Source organism: Coregonus clupeaformis, chromosome 34 (genome assembly GCF_020615455.1).
Source record: "Coregonus clupeaformis isolate EN_2021a chromosome 34, ASM2061545v1, whole genome shotgun sequence".
Taxonomy (NCBI): domain Eukaryota; kingdom Metazoa; phylum Chordata; class Actinopteri; order Salmoniformes; family Salmonidae; genus Coregonus; species Coregonus clupeaformis.
The window spans coordinates 31,629,177-31,649,762 of NC_059225.1; the positions used below are offsets into that span (position 1 = coordinate 31,629,177).

General features: G+C 42.6%; 1 protein-coding gene across 11 annotated transcripts in view; it reads right to left on the minus strand.

Annotated features, from left to right (window-relative positions):
* Nucleotides 1–15,083: 15,083 nt before the first annotated feature.
* LOC121550009 (voltage-dependent L-type calcium channel subunit beta-2-like) overlaps nucleotides 15,084–20,586 on the minus strand; it is a 144,054-nt gene continuing 138,551 nt past the window's right edge. For all 11 annotated transcript variants that reach the window (XM_045210550.1, XM_045210549.1, XM_045210554.1 and 8 more), the window contains 3 exons: nucleotides 20,068–20,163; nucleotides 18,742–18,924; nucleotides 15,084–17,558 (listed from right to left, as the gene is read on the minus strand). In XM_045210550.1, coding sequence (XP_045066485.1) covers nucleotides 16,776–17,558; nucleotides 18,742–18,924; nucleotides 20,068–20,163 — 1,062 coding nt within the window. In that variant the 3' untranslated portion in view covers nucleotides 15,084–16,775. The remainder of the gene's footprint in view (nucleotides 17,559–18,741; nucleotides 18,925–20,067; nucleotides 20,164–20,586) is intronic.

Here is a 20,586-nt window from a genome sequence, read left to right on the forward strand (position 1 = left end):
GGCGCACGTTTTTGCACTAAGTATAAGAGAACCTCATGCACTTCAACTAGAAACAAAGGACAGCACACTTTTTCTTCAGACTTCTTTAGTCCCCCCCCCAAAAAAAATACAGTTCTGATAAATGTAACAGCTGCATAATGTATTAAGATACTCAGAGCTTTTAAAAACTTCTTCCATTAACTGAATTATCGCACATAAACCATTGTGTAATGAGGTCCTGATAATCAATGGAATCCAGAGTTCTTCTATGGTCATTTCATTTTAGGGGAAAGTACTGTACATATCAATGTTGTGACACTCGTTGCGTTCACAATCTCTAGAAGAGTAGTAACTCATAAATATGTTACCTGTTCTTTCTCTGGCTGTCTCAGTCATGAAGACAGGCTGTCTCAGTCATGAAGACGGTGTCTTTCTTCTCGGACCTGGAGGTGAAGCGCACAAGGGGGAACAAGGACTTCCAGGGAAAGAAAGTGTTTTTGGGAAATGGAGTCGCTGATATGGACCAACTCCATTATCTTCTGCTCAGACGAAGTAGGTAGAGACACTTAGGTCTGGGCCCGTATTCATAAAGTGTCTCAGAGTAGGAGTGCTGATCTAGGATCAGCTTTGCCTTTTAGATAATAATGAATAAGATTAAATGGACTTGGGGAACCTGATCCTAGATCAGCACTTCTACCCTGAGACGCATTATGAATATGGACCCTGGATAGACTGGTATTGCAGTGTTATGCATATTGTTCTCTGTAGTATGGTTTGAATGATGAAATAATGATCAAGCAGAGGCCTCATTGAATAAAGCAGGCACAATGTCACCTCCTCTGCCCATCTAGGGGTGTTGACATTGCTGCCCTGATGGGGGGACAGGTGCGAGACTGTAGGGGGGGCTCTGCTGGAGGATGGCCTGGTGTCAAGAAGGGCAGCAAAGAAGCCACTACTCTCCAGGAAAAACATCAGGGACAGACTGATATTCTGCAAAAGGTACAGGGATTGGACTGCTGAGGACTAGGCTAAAGTCATTTTCTCTGATGAATCCCCTTTCCGATTGTTTGGGGCATCCGGAAAACACCTTGTCCGGAGAAGACAAGGTGAGCGCTACCATCAGTCCTGTGTCATGCCAACAGTAAAGCATCCTGAGAACATTCATGTGTGGGGTTGCTTCTCAGCCAAGGGAGTGGGCTCACTCACAATGTTGCCTAAGAACACAACCATGAATAAAGAATGGTACCAACACATCCTCCGAGAGCAACTTCTCCCAACCATCCAAGAACAGTTTGGTGATGACCAATGCCTTTTCCAGCATGATGGAGCACCTTGCCATAAGGCAAAAGTGATAACTAAGTGGCTCCGGGAACAAAACATCGACATTTTGGGTCCATGGCCAGGAAACTCCCCAGACCTTAATCCCATTGAGAACTTCAAGCATTGATTATGCAAGAATGGGCTGCCATTAGTCAGGATGTGGCCCAGAAGTTAATTGACAGCATGCCAGGGCAGATTGCAGAGGTCTTGAAAAAGAAGGGTCAACACTGCAAATATTGACTCTTTGCATAATCTTAATGTATTGTCAATAAAAGTATTTGACACTTATGGAATGCTTGTAATTATACTTCAGTATACCATAGTAACATCTGACAAAAATATCTCATAACACTGAAGCAGCGAACTTTGTGAAGACCAATACTTGTGTCATTCTCAAAACCTTTGACCTCGACTGTACACTTGTTCACTTCCCTTCATAGATTTGAAAGGAAATGACTGGTTTATGGAAACTCCCTCTAGCCCATGCCTACACCAATCCAAATGCTTTCAGATTTGTGCAAAGTAGTGAAAGATTATGCACTCCAGGACGCACATTTTGTTGTGTTACAGCCTGAATTCAACATGCCTAGCTCTATTCCATTTATTTTTATCCTACAAAACTTACTAGTCCTTGCCGATGACAAGTATACCCATAACATGATGCAGCTAACATCATGCTTGAAAATATGAAGAGTGGTACTGAGTGATGTGTTGGATTTGCCACATTTACATTTACATTTTAGTCATTTAGTAGACGCTCTTATCCAGAGCGACTTACAGTTAGTCACATAAGGCTTTGTATTCAGGACATAAAGTTAATTTCTTTGCCACATTTTTTGCAGTTTTACTTTAGAGCCTTATTGCAAACAGGATGCATGTTTTTTGAATATGATTATTCTTTACAGGTTTCCTTCTTTTCACTTTGTAATTTAGGTTAGTATTGTGGAGTAACTACAATGTTGTGGATCCATCTTCAGTTTTCTCCTATCACAGCAATGCAACTCTGTATCTGTTTTAAAGTCACCATTGGCCTCATAGTGAAATCCCTGAGTGGTTTCCTTCCTCTCCGGCAACTGAGTTAGGAAGTACGCCGGTATCTTTGTAGTGACTGGGTGTATTGATACACTATCCAAAGTGTAATTAATAACTTCACCCATGCTCAAAGAATTATATTCAATGTCTGCTCTCTCCCCCTCCCCCCATCTACCAATAGGTGCCCTTCTTTGCGAGGCATTGGAAAACCTCCCTGGTCTTTCTGGTTTTAAATTCACTGCTCAACTGCGGGACCGAACAGATAATTGTATGTGTGGGGTACAGAGATGAGGTAGTTATTCAAAAATCATGTTAAACACTATTATTGCACACAGAGTCCATGCAACTTATTATGTGACTTTTTACTTCTGAACTTATTTAGGCTTGCCATAACAAAGGGGTTGAATACTTATTGACTCAAGACATTTCAACTTCTCATATTTTATTAATTTGTAAAAATGTCTAAAAACATAATTCCAGTTTGACATTATGGGGTATTGTGTGTAGGCCAGTGACATGAAATGTCAATTTTAAATTCAGGCTGTAACACAACAAAATGAGGAGAAGGTCAAGGGATGTGAATACTTTCTGAAGGCACTGTCTTCTCCATTTGTACATTGCATCCACTTGTCCACAAGGTGGAGCTGTTGTGCTATGTTCGGCTCTCTTCCCAACTGCTACCTGGTTTGCTGTTTTTACCTTTGCTGCTCACTTGGTTTGTCCCTCGCAGGGAGAGGTAGTGGCCCTGGATAAGATCAGAGGCAAGGTGGAGCACATCCATCAGAACACCAAGGCACTGCATCTGGACTGCATCAAAGCCCACTGCTTCAACAGCACCAAAGCTGTGTGCACTTACCAGGCCCAGGACACTGAAAATACGGAATGTGAGTAATAGCATGCATCCCAAATTGCACCCAATTCCTTATGTAGTGCACTACTTTTGACCAGAGCCTTTCAAAAGTAGTGCACTATGTAGGTAATAGGGTGCCATTTGGAACACTGACATGGACATCACTTTGACGCTCTCAATGTTATTCTCAGCTCTGTACTTGCCTAGCATGAGTACTAATTCAGAGACGTTCATACTTTTATTTCATCCTGTCTTCAGGTCCACCCTTCCCTCCAGAGTGTTTTGTCCGTGTGCTGCTGGACGCTCCTTGTAGCAGTCTGGGACAGAGACCCAGCATGGCCTGTACCTGGAGCCTGAAGGAGATCTGCTTCTACCAGCGCAAGCTCTTCCCCACAGTTTGTCTCTCACACACACACACGCACAAACACACACACACAGATGCATGCACGCACGCTCGAACACATGCCTGCTTGAATACACACACAAGCACACAGTGGCTGTGACTAGCATGCATGCACGCACGCATACACTTACCTCACATAACATTGGCCATGACCAGTGCTGACCAGTAGAGGACAGTGTGGCCAAGACAGATTGTTGTAGAGCTCTGGGCTCCGTTACTCTGATGGAAAGCTTAAGTACAGCCGGCAGATGGATTACTTTGGGGAGGTTAGGGTCCAATAGTGAGCACATCACTTATCCCAGCGGCACAAAGCGCTCCGTCAGTGTCCACTGGAGTTTCCTGAAGGCCATTTAATATCTAGGCTCTGGAGAGACTGCAGTAAGGTGGATATGTGCGTACAGTGCTGGCGTTCGGACAATGCGATTTCTATCTATTGAGAGATTAGGGCCTGTTAAGGATTGTTTACTGTGAGTGTGACCTTGGTGTGCGTGTGTGTGTGTGTCTGTTGTGTGTGTGTGTCTGTCTGTGTGTGTGTCTGTGTTTGTGTTTATAATTGGCAGGCGGTACGGCTCCTGAAATGCGGTGGGGTCCTGGTGTACAGCAGCTGCACTGTGACTCTGGCAGAGAACGAGGAGGAGGTGGCCTGGGCCCCTCAACACCTTCCCCTGCCTCAAACTGCGGCCTCGGGTAACACATACACACTGACTGTCTCTGTCAGGAGCCCCACATCGGAGTAGAGGTCATGCTGGGACCTGGCCTGTCACCTGAGCAGCTGCTTCTCCTCCAGAGGTTCACTCCAGAGTTGGGCTGGAGCGTAGCCGAGGCTAGGGGGCAGGACGGCCCCACACAGCAACCAGAGTCCTCTACCCCAACCCCCCTCGCTCACCAAGCCAACAAGGACACTATTGGCTTCTTCATCGCCAATTTCCTGAAGAGCTGACAGGACTAGACTAGTAGTACTCTCCCTTTCCTGATTAGAACAAAACTGTTCTCCCTGCCTTCACATGGAGCCTGCAGAGAGGAAGAATTGTGTTTACGCCTCTCCCTGTGCTGTTTATCCACCTCTTAGTGCCTGCCTGGCTGCCTACTAAAATACTGGGCCATATAGGGATGAGTTGTATAAACAGAGAGGGGAGGAGAGAAGGGTGGGATTGGACTGAGCAAGATAAAACAATTTTTTAGGGCGAGTAAGGGAGAAAATATAGAGAGAGTGAGTATCAGTGAATGCAGTTCTGCCGTCGCCATAACAACAGTGACGACACAGCTGCCATGGTGACATTGGATTTGCTGGCTCTGGGAGTGGGGATCAGGAAGTAGTGTGCTGAAAGAGGTCACAAGAGGTATTAACAATTTACTGCCTTTTAAGGTGGATTTACATTAGTAAAATATGTCTTGCGAGATCTATCTCTCTTCAACATCAGATTTGAAGCTTTTCTTTTTACACTAGTCTTGGATGTGGTGTGTCCAAAGCAGAGACTTAGATAGACATTGCTTCATTGTATCTGTCCCATTGTGGCGTCTGTGAAAGCACGGGCAGTGTCATTAAGGCCATCTCCATTTTGAAGTAGTACATTTCCTTCTTCTACTACTAATATGAGTTGGCAAAAAAACTGAAAGGGTGCATACTGCCACCTGGAGTGTGTAAATATTTTATTAGGATCCCCATTAGCCGACACCAATGGTGACAGCTAGTCTTACTGGGGTCCGACACATAACGAAAAAGACATTACAAACATTAACATGGAGTGTGTGTGCATCTATCAGTTACACATACATGTCAGTACATATAAAAAGTAGGTCACATGGGGATAGGCATTGTGCCATGAGGTGTTGCTTTATTACATTTTTTAAAACTAGGTTTGCGGTTCACTTGTGCTATATGAGATGGAAGGGAGTTCCATGCAATCATGGCTCTGTATAATACTGCGTGTTTCCTTGAATTTGTTCTGGACCTGGGGACGGTGAAATGACCCTTGATGGCATATCTGGTAGGGTAAGTGTGTGTGTGTGTGTGTGTCAGTGCTGTGTGTAAGTTGACAATGCAAACAATTTGTAATTTCCAACACATTCATGTTTCTTATAAAAGCAAGAAGTGATGCAGTAAGTCTTTCCTCAACTCTTAGCCAAGAGAGACTGGCATGCATAGTATTGATATTAGCCTGCTTACAGTGAAGATCAAAAAACACACTCTGTTCTGTACCATCTGCAGCTTAACTAGGTCCTTCTTTTCAGCACTTGAACATATGACTGGACAATAATTGTTAGAGCCATTTGTTAGACCTGTTTATAGAAGTGACCTTATAGTAAGCTTAGCCATTACAATAATCAAGATAAGATCAAATTAGAGCCTGCAGGACTTGCTTTGCAGAGTGTTGGGTCAAAAAAGCAGAGCATCTCTTTATCACAGACAGACCTCTCCCCATCTTTACAACCATTGAAGCTATATGTTTTGACCATGACAGTTTACAATCTAAGGTAACACCAAGTAATTTAGTCTCCTCAACTTGCTCAACAGCCACACCATTCATTACCAGATTCAGCTGAGGTCTAGAACTTAGGGAATGATATGTACCAAATACAATGCTCTTAGTTTTAGAGATGTTCAGGACCAGTTTATTACTGGCCACCCATTCTAAAACTGACTGCAACTCTTTGTTTAGGGTTGCAGTGACTTCACTAGCTGTGGTTGCTGATGCATATAGGCTTGAATCATCAGCATAGATGGATACACAGGCTCTGTTTAATGCCAGTGGCAGGTCATTTGTAAAAATAGAAAAGAGTAGAGGGCCAAGAGAGCTGCCATGCGGTACACCACACTTTACATGTTTAACATTAGAGAAGCTTCCATTAAAGAAACCCCTCTGTGTTCTATTAGATACATGTAGATAGCTCTGAATCCACGATGTGGCAGAAGTTGAAAAGCCATGACATACATTTTTTCTACAAAAGGTTATGGTCAATACTATCAAAGGCTGCACTGAAATCTAACAGTACAGCTCCCACAATCGTCGTATTATCAATTTCTTTCAACCAATCATCAGTCATTTGTTTCAGTGCAGTACATTTTGAGTGCCCTTCTCTATAACCATGCTGAAAGTCGGTGGTTAATTTGTTTACAGAGAAATAGCATTGTATTTTCCAACAGTTTGCTGAGAGCTGGCAGCAAGCTGATAGGTCAGCTGTTAGGACCAGTAAAGGCCGCTTTACCATTCTTGGGTAGCGGAATTACTTTGGCTTCCCTCCAGGCCTGAGCACAAACATTTTCCTCTAGGCTCAGATTAAAGAAATGACAGATAGGAGTGGCTATAGAGTCTGCTACCATCCTCAGTAGCTTTCCATCTAAGTTGTCAATGCCAGGAGGTTTGTCATTATTGATCGATAACAATAATTGTTCCGCCTCTCCCACACTAACTTTACAAAATTCAAATTTACAATGCTTTTCTTTCATCATTAGTTTTTTTAATGCATAAATACGATGGCTCACTGTTCGTTGTAGGCATTTCCTACGTAAGTTTGCCCACTTTGCCAATGAAGTAATCATTAAAATAATTGGCAACATCAAATGGTTTTGTGACCAATAAGCCATCTGATTCGTTGAAAGATGGAGATGAATTTGTATTTCTGCCCATAATTTCATTTAAAGTACTCCAAAGTAGTTTTTCCATCATTCTTTATAGCAATGATCTTGGCTTCATAATACAGCTCTTTTTGTTGAGTTTAGTCACATCATTTCTCAATTTGCAGTAAGTCAGCCAGTCAGATGTGCAGCCAGACTCCGTTTGCCCCATCTCTTTCAACCATACAGTTTTTCAATTCCTCATCAATTCATGGAGCCTTAACAGTTATTTTTATTTATTTTTTTTACCCCTTTTTCTCCCCAATTGGTAGTTACAGTCTTGTCCCATCACTGCAACTCCTGTACGGACTCAGGAGAGGCGAAGGTCAAGAGCCAGCTTTTGGAACATTGGCTTTCCTGGATATAGCCACTATATTGTGATCACTGCATCCAATGGGTACGGATACAGCTTTAGAACAAAGTTCTACAGTATTAGTAAAACATTTATCAATGCTTGTAGATTATCTAGTTCCTGTAGTGTTTGTAAACATCCTGGTAGGTTGATTAATAACCTGAACCAGATTACAGGCACTGGTTACAGTGAGAAGCTTCCTCTTGAGCAGACAGCTTGATAAAAACCTGTCAATATTTCGGTCTCCAAGAAAGTAGACCTCTCTGTTTACATCACATACACTATCAAGCATTTCACACACATTATCTATACTGACTGTTAGCACTTGGTGGCAACACCCCAAAATAATAGGCTTTAGATGAGGCAGGTGAACCTGCAACCACTACACTTCAATAACACTTGACATGAGATCTTCTCTAAGCATTACAGGGATATGGCTCTGAATATACACAGCAACACCTCCCCTATAAGCATTCCTGTCTCTTCTGTAGATGTTTAATCCTTGTATTGTTACTGCTGTGTCATCAAAATAATTATCTAAGTGAGTCTCAGAAATGGCAAATATATTAATGTTATCTGATGTTAGCAAGTATACCCTTTCCTGGGTAGCTTATCAGAGATAAACATAATATGGAAAAGAGCAAACAAAACAAGATAAAAAAAACATTCTGCAGCCCATTAATCAATTAGTGTGTGTAAGTGTGTGTTTGCTGCGTGGTTGAAGGGAGGGAGGGTGGACAATAAGCATGTCAGTGGATGTAAGCAATGTCCCCATGGGCTCTGGCAGCTTTCATGGCTGGGATAGGTTCTTTCCTCTTCTGGCACACAGCTTCAGGATAGTCCTCGTTGAGGAAGATCAACGTTCCTCTTAAGTTCTTCACTTTTTCCAGAACAGCTACCTTGTCCGTGAACCTCAGGAACTTGACCACTGTCGGTCTTGGCCTGTTACCTGGGCCGGTGATGGGTTTTCCAGTCCTATGGGCACGCTCCACCTCAATCTTCCTGTGGTCCATCTTCAGTGATCATTTCCCTCACTTTGTCATCAGACTCCATCCAGGTCTCATGTGGAGATTCTGCAATTCAGTCCACAACAATGTTGTTCTGCCTTGATTGTCCGTTGAGAAAATCTGATTTCTCCGTCATTGTTATCATGGATTCACATACAGAACAGAATGTCCTCTCTCAGTGATTTACAGATTGCTGTCATCTTGCTGTTCTGTTTAAACTCAACGAGCTGACTCTAGGAGAACTGCAAACTGTTCTTCAGGTGCTGGACCTTTCTGGTCAGGTCGTCCATTATTTTATTAGTTGACTCCACCAGTATTTGGACACAACACTTTAAGTAATTTTTTTGGTGTTGTAACAAATGCTTGTAGAACTCTTTTTGTTTGTTAAAAGATCCTTCACCTGTGATAGAGAGACACCACTGTCAAAGGTACTCCCACCGGCTTTGGTCTTTGACATGGTAGCAACGTAGGCTATGCTGTTACTCCTCGTAGTTCCAGACAGGGCAGGTCACAGGGAAGATGGCGCCAACAAGGGAACAATGAGCTACTTCTCTGGAGAAAAATTAAGGTAATTCTTGCAGGGACATGTGGTGTGGGAGAGCTGTTGTCTTTACACTGTACCACTCAGAGGGAGGTATATGGTGTAGATGTCTCCCACACTACCTGCAGAAAAAAATGATGTAGTGTTAAGTGGGGCGGCAGGTAGCTTAGTGGTTAAGAGCGTTGTGCCAGTAACTGAAAGGTTGCTGGTTCTAATCCCCGAGCCGACTAGGTGAAAAATCTGTCAATGTGCCCTTGAGCAAGGCACTTAACCCTAATTGTTCTGGATAAGAGCGTCTGATAAAAGACGTAAATGTAAAGAGGCTCTTATAGTGTTTCAAAAACAAGGAACCGGTGTGGTTATTTTTTACAGGGAGAAGATGGTATCACACAGCTCTTGCTCACTTTGTGCTCTTTCTACATTCAAACATGCTTTTTTTTGTTACTTTGCTTTTTCCCTTTTTTCTCGAATAAATGTGAATTTTTCGAATAAACAAAATAAAGATCAATATTTGCCTATTTTTCCTTTACAAATATGTAATGTAATGTTTGTGTGTACACACCACCATATTGTATCAAAACATGAATCAAAGACAAGAACAGTCAAATGTATTTATTAAAGCTACAATATGTAACTTTTTGGGCGACCTGACCAAATGCATAGAAATGTGTGTTATAGATCTTTAATTCCCGTTGAAAGCAAGTCTAAGAAGTGGTAGATCTGTTCTATGTGTGCTATTTCTATGCTTCCCATTCTGAAGTTTAGTTTTTGCGTCTTTTACTTTCGGTTTTGTACATCAGCTTCAAACAGCTGAATATACAATATTTTTGGTTATGGAAAGTTATTTCACAGCGGTTTAGATGGTACAATGATTCTCTACACAATGACTGCTTGTTTTGTCACATAAACTGAAATTAGGCGAACTATTCGAATTTTAGCAACCAGGAAATGGCAGAACGATTTCTGCACAATGCATCTTTAAGTCCATTTGATCAAATGGATGAAGGTAGATGCCGATGAAGGTCAACTTCATAAATCTACTTGAGTGTATAGCCTACATGGGCTTCAAGTTTCAGGCCACACTCTCTCCCATACTACTAGTATCTTCCTGTGCTGAAGTCAGAACTCAGAAGACCTTCACAATGACCTCAGCTCACCTCACTTCCCCTGGCTTCCTAGGAGGAATAGCATCAGTCGGACTATCAATCCATCAACCAGATTATCGAGGACAGAACAGTGGGGGAAAATGACAACATGGCATGCAGCAGCTCCAGCTCCCCATCCATCAGAATCCATCAGCAGCCACATCAGCTGGCAGGGGTCTGTGTTTAATACGGCCCTAGAATAGTGATTACAAAGGCTGCTCCACTGACAGGACACTAAGGGCCCACTATCTGTGGTTTGAATCTGACCCAGGGACAGGCTAAATGTTAATTTTTTTGTATAGGTATTCTGCAGTGTAACAAGATAAAGAGACTATCCATTCACAAAACAGAGATGCAGCTTTAGTAGTGACTCAGGTTGGGGTATTTTCTGGGACCTGTGGAGAGAGAAATGGAGGGAAGTAATACACTGCTCTCTGCAGGGACTGGGACCAGTACTCTGCCCAGGCCATTATTATTAATTTTTATTTTTATCTTGTCTCATCGCTGCAACTACCCAACGGGCTCGGGAGGTGAAGGTTGAGTCATGCGTCCTCCGAAACATGACCGGCCAAACCGCACTTCTTAACACAAACCTGCTTAACATGGAAGCCAGCCGCACCAATGTGTCGGAGGAAACAACGTTCAACTGACAACCAAAGTCAGCTTGCAGGTGCCCGGCCCACCACAAGGACTCGCTAGAGCACGATGAGCCAAGTAAAGCCCCACCGGCCAAATCCTCCCCTAACCCGGACGACGCTGGGCCAATTGTACGCCACCCTATGGGACTCCCAATCATGGCCGGTTGTGATACAGCCCGAACTGACCTATGGCATGTCCATTTCTGGTGAGACAGTGGGAAGCAAACACTACTCTCTGCCTTATTTAAACCTGTCCACTCTCTTGCTCTCTCTCTCTCTGCTGTTGTCATCCATGGCGTTATGACGACTTCGAGGCAACTGGCTCATCCTGGGAGTTTCAGGGTGGTTTAAGAAGACGTCGTCACTTCTGTCTGTCTCTTCTCATCTCTCCCAGGGCCTGGCGTGATATCATAATAATGTGATATTTAAAAAATATATATATATTTTTTTTTTCATTGTTCTTTTCTTTTTCTTTTTCATTTTGTATTTTTATTTGTCTTATTTTATTTCTATTTTTTTTATGTTTGTGTTTTTAAAAAATCATTTTTTTTTTATCATACACTCTTATCCAGAGCGACTTACAGGAGCAATTAGGGTTAAGTGCCTTGCTCAAGGGCACATCAACAGATTTTTCACCTAGTCGGCTCAGGGATTAGAACCAGCAACCTTTCGGTTACTGGCACAACACTCTTAACCACTAAGCTACCTGCCGCCCAGGTAGATTAAAAATTAAGATGGGCAAAAGAACATAGACACTGGACAGAGGAAGATTGGAAAAAAAGTGTTATGGACAGACAAATCGAAGTTTGAGGTGTTCGGACCACAAAGAAGAACATTTGTGAGATGCAGACTAAATGAAAAGATGCTGGAGGAGTGCTTGATGCCATCTGTCAAGCATGGTGGAGGCAATGTGATGGTCTGGGGGTGCTTTGATGGTGGTAAAGTGGGAGATTTGTACAGGGTAAAAGGGATCTTGAAGAAGGAAGGCTATCACTCCATTTTGCAACGCCATGCCATACCCTGTGGACGGCACTTGATTGGAGCCAATTTCCTCCTACAACAGGACAATGACCCAAAGCACAGCTCCAAACTATGCAATAACTATTTAAGGAAGAAGCAGTCAGCTGGTAATCTGTCTATAATGGAGTGGCCAGCACAGTCACCGGATCTCAACCCTATTGAGCTGTTGTGGGAGCAGTATGTACGTATGGTATGGTACGTAAGAAGTGCCCATCAAGCCAATCCAACTTGTGGGAGGTCCTTCAGGAAGCATGGGGTGAAATCTCTTCAGATTACCTCAACAAATTGACAACTAGAATGCCAAAGGTATGCAAGGCTATAATTGCTGCAAATGGAGGATTCTTTGACGAAAGCAATGTTTGAAGGACACAATTATTATTTCAATTAAAAATAATTATTTCTAACCTTGTCAATAACTACATTTCCTATTCATTTTGCTATATTTCCTATTCAAACTCATTTCATGTATGTTTTCATGGAAAACAAGGACATTTCTAAGTGACCCCAAACTTTTGAACGGTAGTGTACATAAAGAGCAACTAAAATGTTTCTGTATCCATTACCATACCATTTTGAATGTCTAGTCCTAAATGTGAGCCTTGGTAAAAAATACCTATCTGAGGCTAGTGGGAATTTATCGCCCTCCCTCTGACTCCTTATGTGCGCTCATCAAATTGTCTGACCTGCTGTCTGACTATGCTAAACAGAATAATTAATAGTGGGTGATCTTAATTTGGATTGGTTGATGCCAGTATCTGATAGGCTGAAAGATATTTGTACTAAGCTAAATCTAACTCAGCTGATAACTAAACCAACTCATCCCAACTCAATGAAAAATCTACTCTTTTAGATTATTCTAACAAATGCTCCTCATAAATTTACAACCAATGGGATATTTGCTAATGAGTTCAGTGACCATAAGAGATGTTAAGCTACCTAAATCTCGCTCACGCAATATTACAAAGATACATTTTAGGAGTTTTAATGAGCAAGATTTCTTGTCTAAGCTGGGGTTGAGTGACTGGTGGGTTGTGTCAACTATCACTGACTAGGTTCAGGCCCTTAATTGTTTTATTTCCCTCTTTAGCTCTCTTGCAGATAAACATGCGCCAAACAAAAGTCTAATGGTAAAATACATCTAATCCTTGGTTCACGCATGAACTGTCTAAGAAATTACAGGAAATACATTTTTGCTTGGGCTAAGACTGACTGATTCTACGTCTGCTTCACAGTCCTTCAGACATTTGAGAAATTGATGTCTATCTCTGGTTGGAAAAGCAAAATCTACATATTTATTGAACTGTGTATAGGAGAGTGGTGGTAATCCAGCCAACTTCTGGAAAGTGGTCAAATCTTTTAAACAAAACTCACTCACTTACTTTTTAATTTCAACCATTTGATGTCTATGTTGTACTAAGTGCTTTGCTAATAAAGATTGATGTAAAAAAAAAATCCATAAGGGCTGATTCATTTGATCCCTTCTTACTGCAGCTCTGCCCAACTAATTGTAGAACCAGTGACCTATATTTCTGGTGTTATCCCTAAGATCTGGAAAGTGGCACATCCTTCCCCTACATAAAGGAGGAGATTCTCCTGACTTAGATAACTACCGTCCAATTTCCAAATGATCTTGCCTTTCCAAAGTTTTAGAATCCCTGGCCAACTCTCAGCTAAGAACTTTAACTTCTCACACTATTCTTAATGTGCACCAACCCGGTTTTAGACCTTGACATAGCTCCGGTTCAGCTGCTACGCTTGTTTTAGATGTACTAAATTGCTTAGATCATACAAATCATTGTGTTGCCTTATTTTTAGACCTTACCAAAGCCTTCGACACGGTTGACCATTACATTCTCATTCAAAGGTTGACTGAAATATGCCTGGATCAGGCTCCTTGCAAGTGGTTTGAGAATGATCTGTCAGACAGGATACAATATGTGATTTCTGATGGTGTTAAGTCTAGTTTCCTGGATATTACGAAAGGTGTACCGCAGGGGTCGGTATTGGGACCTGACTTTACTATTTATATAAATAATATTGGTCTATCTGTTAAAACTTGTAATATTCATCTGTATGCAGATGACACTGTTATGTATGCCATTGTCTCAACCGTAGACCAGGCATTGTTAGAGCTGCAATCTGATGTTGCCTTAAAAAAGCCCTGGTTGGTTTAAAACGAATTCTCAACAAAAAACAATTCTGATAGACTACATATTTATTCATTTAATGGTTCTCCCATCAATCGGGTTCCCGCCTATAAATATCTGGGTATTTGGATTGACAAGGATTTGTTAAAAAATATACTGAGGAGCCAGTAAAATAACAACATTTTAAAGTGGGCTTCTTTTTTAGAAATAGAACTTGCATCTCCCTAAACAGCAGGAAGCAGATTGTACAGTCAACTTTCCTGCCAGTTCTTGACTATGGTGACTCCATTTACCTGAATGCAGCAGCTACTACTCTTAAACCTTTGGATGCCATCTACCATAGCGCCCTTCGCTTTATCACAGGTGACAGTTTTAATATGCATCACTGCATCCTGTATAAAAAATGTGGCTGGTCCTCATTAAAGTCCCGTAGATCATTTCACTATTCCCTTTTTGGTTTACAAAGCTCTACTACACAACTTACTTAACTTTGTTGTTGAAGTATAAAAACATGAGTTACCAAACCCGTTCAACTAAAAAAACATGAGTTACCAAACCCGTTCAACTCTTGTGGTTTCTCGGGTCTCCACCGAATGAAGTAAATCCCCCCATTTTTGGAATAACCTGCAGAACTCCCTGCGTCTTGATTCCCTGGTGCCGCTAGGGCAGTTTAGTAGTCTAATGTTGATTTAGTTAAATGAGAATTGCATTTGTCTTGATTAAATGTGAAAAAGTATTGTAGTGTCGAAATTGTAGTTTTTGAAATTGAAACCTGTAGTTTTTATACATTTTATTGGAATGTTCGTGTTGAATTTGTTGTCCTCAGGGCACCATTGAAAATTAGACCCTGGTGTCAATGGGCTCCCCTGATTAAATCAAAGTAAAAATAAACAATCCTGGTCAGAGTACTAATGTAAGCTACGAATGTCATTCTCAGAGGGAGCAGTTACTTTTAGACACACATACGCACAGACAGTACAGACAGACACCACAGGTATGTAAGAAACAGCATTTCATTAAACTTATTTCAAATAAATCCAAGACCAATTGATTTTCTTGTCCTCTACATCGATCCTTTGTTGCCAAGTTTATTTTTTTGTATTTATACATATGTACATACAAATGTACACTCTTAAAAATGTGTAGTGCTACTAGAGTAGCATATAAATGGATAATCATAATATTTTAGGCAAAAATAAAACCAAAAACTGAGAATTGTTCTACGGGACTGGCTGGTTGGTGGTAATGTAAACAGAGGGCCAGAGTATGTGACCTAGGATGCATCTCAAATTGCACCCTATTCCCTAAATAGTGCACTACTTTTGAGTAGAACCCTATGGGTCATGGTCAAAAGTAGTGCACTATATATAGGGAGTAGGGTGACATTTGGTGCACATACCCCTAAACTCCTTACAGAGGGCAGCCTGAACTAAGAAACCTCACTAGGGATCTAATTCTTATAACTCAAGACATTCACCCTAAATCAGACACATATCCTCAAGTAAGGACTCGGCCCTAACCTCATCATCAATGCAAACCTTATAACTAGCTCTTGTCCAGTGCGTTATGTGTGGCTTGCTGACACTGAGGCTCAGCATTAGAAAGCCACATGTAACGCCCTGGACTGGAGTTAGGTTATAACTAGGTTATTACAACTGTTCTTGCGCACCATAGCCTAGCAGAAAGGCTTACCTTTAGCATCCAGTTGATTTCATTCAGTGGTTGTGATTGATTTTCAATTAGACATCAAAATAAATATAATTCAAGGAACTATTTTTGGGGTACCTCATAATGCACATTTATAGCTAATTGGACTGTACTAAGTGCATGGAACTGTCCTTAGAAAAGGGTTACACTTAAACATATATACCATCATGGAATAAAGTCCCCTTAGTGTGTGAGTGGATTGGTTTCACCCTATGACTATAATCTAAAATATAAAATAGTTGTACACCTGACACCAACAATGGAATCAGTCTACAGTATGTTGTACTAAAAGTGCTGAACAGAGTGTGTATCAATGTTAGAAAATGTTTCTGGACCCTTTAGAAATTGAACAACAGTACTGTAATGTCATGTCACTATTATTTTTGTCTTGTAAGGCAAGACTAAGGTGTGCCCCAATGGAGAGGCAGCATCAACATCAGAGGACCAAACACTGAAAATGAACAATGCAGAATTTTAAAAAAGCAAGCAAGAAAACAGGAACTATTAAATTAAACAAAAACAATTGCAAATATATAGCATTTAACCCAGTTACCTAGTTCCCCAATTCTCAGTCAGAGTCATTGCTAACAGTAGTCTGAACGAACAAATTCTTATTTAAGTGGCAGCATACCATTTTTTAAATAAAAAATCCTGACAAATATAGAAATACAATTTTAAAACGCTAGTCACAGAAAGCACAGCTCAGTACATAAGATAATTCTGCTGTTGTGTCATGCTTCATCAGACACAGGTTTAAAATATGCCTATTTGAGAAGATCCACGCATATCCACACATAAACGACAATGCCTATGTATCGATACACACATATATATATATTTATAACTATATATAATAAAAATACTACCATTGCTAAGGATGCAACAGCCTTTACAAAGGAAGCATACATAAACGGGTGTAGCAGCAAGATGGGACAAGAGAACGGTTTCAGAGAGAGGGGGGTGAGTCCTACCACTGTCTCAGTGTGTGTGGGGGGGTTGGGGTCTCGGGGCTGGGCTTTCACTGGTGAATATAGGGGTCTCTGGCCCAGTCCCCTGTGTCGCCCCTCTTTTTGGGGGCCACCTCCCCCTCCCTGTCCCGGTCGCGGTCATAGTACTGGTGGTGGTGGTGGTCGCGGCCTGGTCGTTGATGGTGGTGGTGACCGCGCAGCTTGTTGCGCTCGTTGTAGTCCTGCTCGTTACGCTCCTTAGAACGGTGGTGTCCTGTCGTGCCGTGGCCCGCCTCCTCGCCGGCGCGGTGATGGTGGTGGTGGTGATGATGGTGGTCCCTGGGTTGGGGCTGGGTCTCGTAGCGCTGCTGCTGCTGGGGAAGCCCCCCCTCTCCAAGCCCCTCCTCGTCATATTCCTCCTCTCCTAAATCCTCCTCCTCCTCCTGGTGTAGGAGATGAGTGCGGGGCTCTATGTAGGCTGAGTCTCTGCTTTCTCTGCTTTCCCGGCTCTCGGGGGTCTCGGAGTCCTGTGTCTCCCCCCGGGAGAGGCCCTTGCCCCGGCCACCACTGTGATGATGGTGGTGGTGGTTGTGGTGCTGCTCAGTTCGCTGGGAGGAGGAGCGGTGGTGGATGTGCTGGGGTCTCCTGGAAGACTCTGTCCTTAGGGGCCTCTCCTCCTCCTCCTCCTCCTCCTCCTCCTCCTCCCTCTCCTCCTCCTCCTCCCCCTCCCTGTCTGGCTGCTCCTGGCTCTGATGCTGGCTGTGGTGGTGATGATGGTGGTGGTCCTCTCTGGAGCCCTTCCTCTCCCCACCTTGTCCTGCCTTGTCCCCTGCTTTCTGCTCTGCCCCGCTGCCCTGGGGTTAGCAACACATCACACAACACGCCCATTAATACAGTTAGACACACCAACACACGTATGCAGAGTAAGAAAGACAAACACACCCTCAAACACATGCAAATCAAACACAATTTCAACCACTTCCAGACAGTATATCAAATTCACACACACGCAAACCCACATGCATGAAATTCAAACGCACACTTGTACACATACACACATGTGCACTGCACACTCAAAGGTTGAATATAGGTTATCAACCAACCATTGAAGGTTGACTATGGTCCTGGAGAATACAGTTTCCTTAAAAATCATCATATCCGTTTGCTTTCAGATTGATTTAGCCTGGTTTATTATTTTAAGTCTCCAGGACCAAGGCTGAATCCCCATGGAATACTAACACTTTGTCGAAAGTCCCAAATGGCACCCTATTTCCTATTTAGTGTACTACTTTTGACCAGAGCCCTATGGGCACTGGTCAAAAGTAGTGCACCATATAGGGAATAGGGTGCCATTTGAGACGCAACCCTGAAGTCCACACAGCTCTTGTGACTGAGTATCTCACTCACCACAATCACAGACATGTTAACCTCACTCATCAGAAGCATTTTCATCAGCATTTTCAGGAGTTTCAAAAGGACTTTCATTGTCAGGAGTTTCAGTCTTACATTTCCCAATGGGGAGCAATGCATGGGGATGGGGAAAAGATGTGGACATTTTAAATACAAATGAAACAGATCTGAATCAATCAAATGACCCAAACTAATTATTCGCTGCTCACCGTTAAATACAGAACCTTCAAATAGATAATTTTTCCCAAACTGACAAAAGTGCATAATGCAAAACACATCATGATCAACCTATTCATTCCTTTGCCTGTAAGTATTAACTATTTCAAACGAATTCATTATAGCAACCCACCATGTTAAACCAATTCAAAACACAAGCTCCTGAGTTGTCAGTGCACTTTCCAGACTTAATGATCTTGACTAGTCATGGTTAGCAGGCCCAGCACCAGTCATGTCCCTCGTCTCTCTATTCCTATTCCTCTCTCTCTGCCCTGCTCTTTCCTACCGTGGTCAGTGTGTCATGACTCTGACTCAGTGGCGGTACAGGCTGCTCATGGCCAGTGAGCTACTGGTCTCCCTGCCCTCCCTGCCCTCCCTGTCTGGGCCCTGAAGCCTGGTCAGCACCTGTACCTGTATGCTGGAGACGGGAGCGGGGCTGGAGGGCAGGGCGGCTGTGGCCAGCTTGGCCAGCAGCGGGTTGGGGGGGTTGCAGCTGGCGGGGTGGGTGCTCTTCCAGTAGGCCTCCAGGTAATCAGCCATGTGCTCACACGCATCCTCCAGCTGGTTCTCATCCAGGATGATGTCAAACATCTCCTACATGAGAGACAGAGAGATGAAGAGAGAGATAAACAGAGGGAGAAAGGAGGGAGGAAGGGAAAACAGTACACTCTTAGAAAAAAAGGTGCTATCTAGAACCTAAAAGGGTTCTTTGGCTGTCCCAATAGGAGAACCCTTTTTGGTTCCAGGTAGAACCCTTTTGGTTCCAGGTAGAACCCTATTAGGTTCCATGTAGAACCCTTTCCCCAGAGGGTTCTGCATGGAACCCAAAAGAGTTCTACCTGGAACCAAAAAGGTATCTCCTATGGGGACAGCCAAAGAACCCTTTAGGAGCCCTTTTTTCTAAGAGTGTATTGTTAGTGTTTTCTGTGCCCAAAACAGAGCGATAAAGACAGGGAGAAAGTAAGGAGGATAGAAAAAAACTAAATTGTTATAAGGGCTGAAAAACAGCATTTGTATGAGCTATGTATGGGCCAAGAATAGCATCATAACTTTAAATCAGTGGATCTACTTTTCCTTAGTGATAAAGAAAGGACAGACTTTGGGAATAACTTCCAAATTACTTTTACAAGGAACTGACCTGCTTCTCGGATTAAGAAAGTTAGACTAAGACTGTCAAAGACAACATAACCAATTTAATAGCATAAAATATTAATTTGGCAAGGATTTTCTGATCAGGGAGACTGTTAAAAGCTAAATCCCACTAGGGATGCAATGCTATTGGATGTAAATTAGGGCCGATTTTCCACAAGCCTGCAATGTTTGCACTCATATTCTAAAAGAATATCCATGAAGATCACAGAAGGACGGAAATAGAATTGGCAGGAGATATTAGGCTTTCTGAAGCATCCCACAACAGTATTATTAATATAAGGGCAGAATCCTGACGGGAGATATACGCACACGACTCAAAACCTCCACGCAAATCTGCTAACGACATCTGTGGCAATATACATAAGACTTCAAGTAACTTGAGTGTGTGTTTTCAGTGTGAGTTTCGCAAGTTAGGATTCAGCCCTTGATAGTCTCCTTTAAGGTATCAATAGAGGCTTGATGCACAGAGACCCAAATCTTCAATCTGCATACATAAATACTATTATGAAATGTCCAGAATTATTAGATGTGGTGGGTGTGATCCAGGTAGCAGCGACCTCTGGGCAGTGGTTTGGCTATACTCACGGCAGGGCATTGGGCCAGTTTGTCTGCGGCAACCATCTGGACGTTGAGGTGCTTAGCCTGGGACTTCCCTCTGGACTTGATGAGCCTCTGCAGAACCTGTGGGGCATATGAGCGAGGGGCATGAGAGTCATGGCACCATCAGCACCGTAACAAAGTCAACTCCATCACATGAAATCATGTCAACACCGTAACAAAGTCAACTCCATCACATGAAATGATGTCAACACCGTAACAAAGTCAACTCCATCACATGAAATCATGTCAACACCGTGACAAAGTCAACTCCATTACATGAAATCATGTCAACACCGTAACAAAGTCAACTCCATCACATGAAATCATGTCAACACCGTAACAAAGTCAACTCCATCACATGAAAGCATCGTCAACACCGAAACTAAGTCAACTCCAACACATCACAGCGTCATCAGCACCGTAGCAAAGTCAACTCTGATGTAGCAACAACGTGGAAACATTCACCTAACATCAGCACCAAAGTAGAACTGTGATTATACTGAT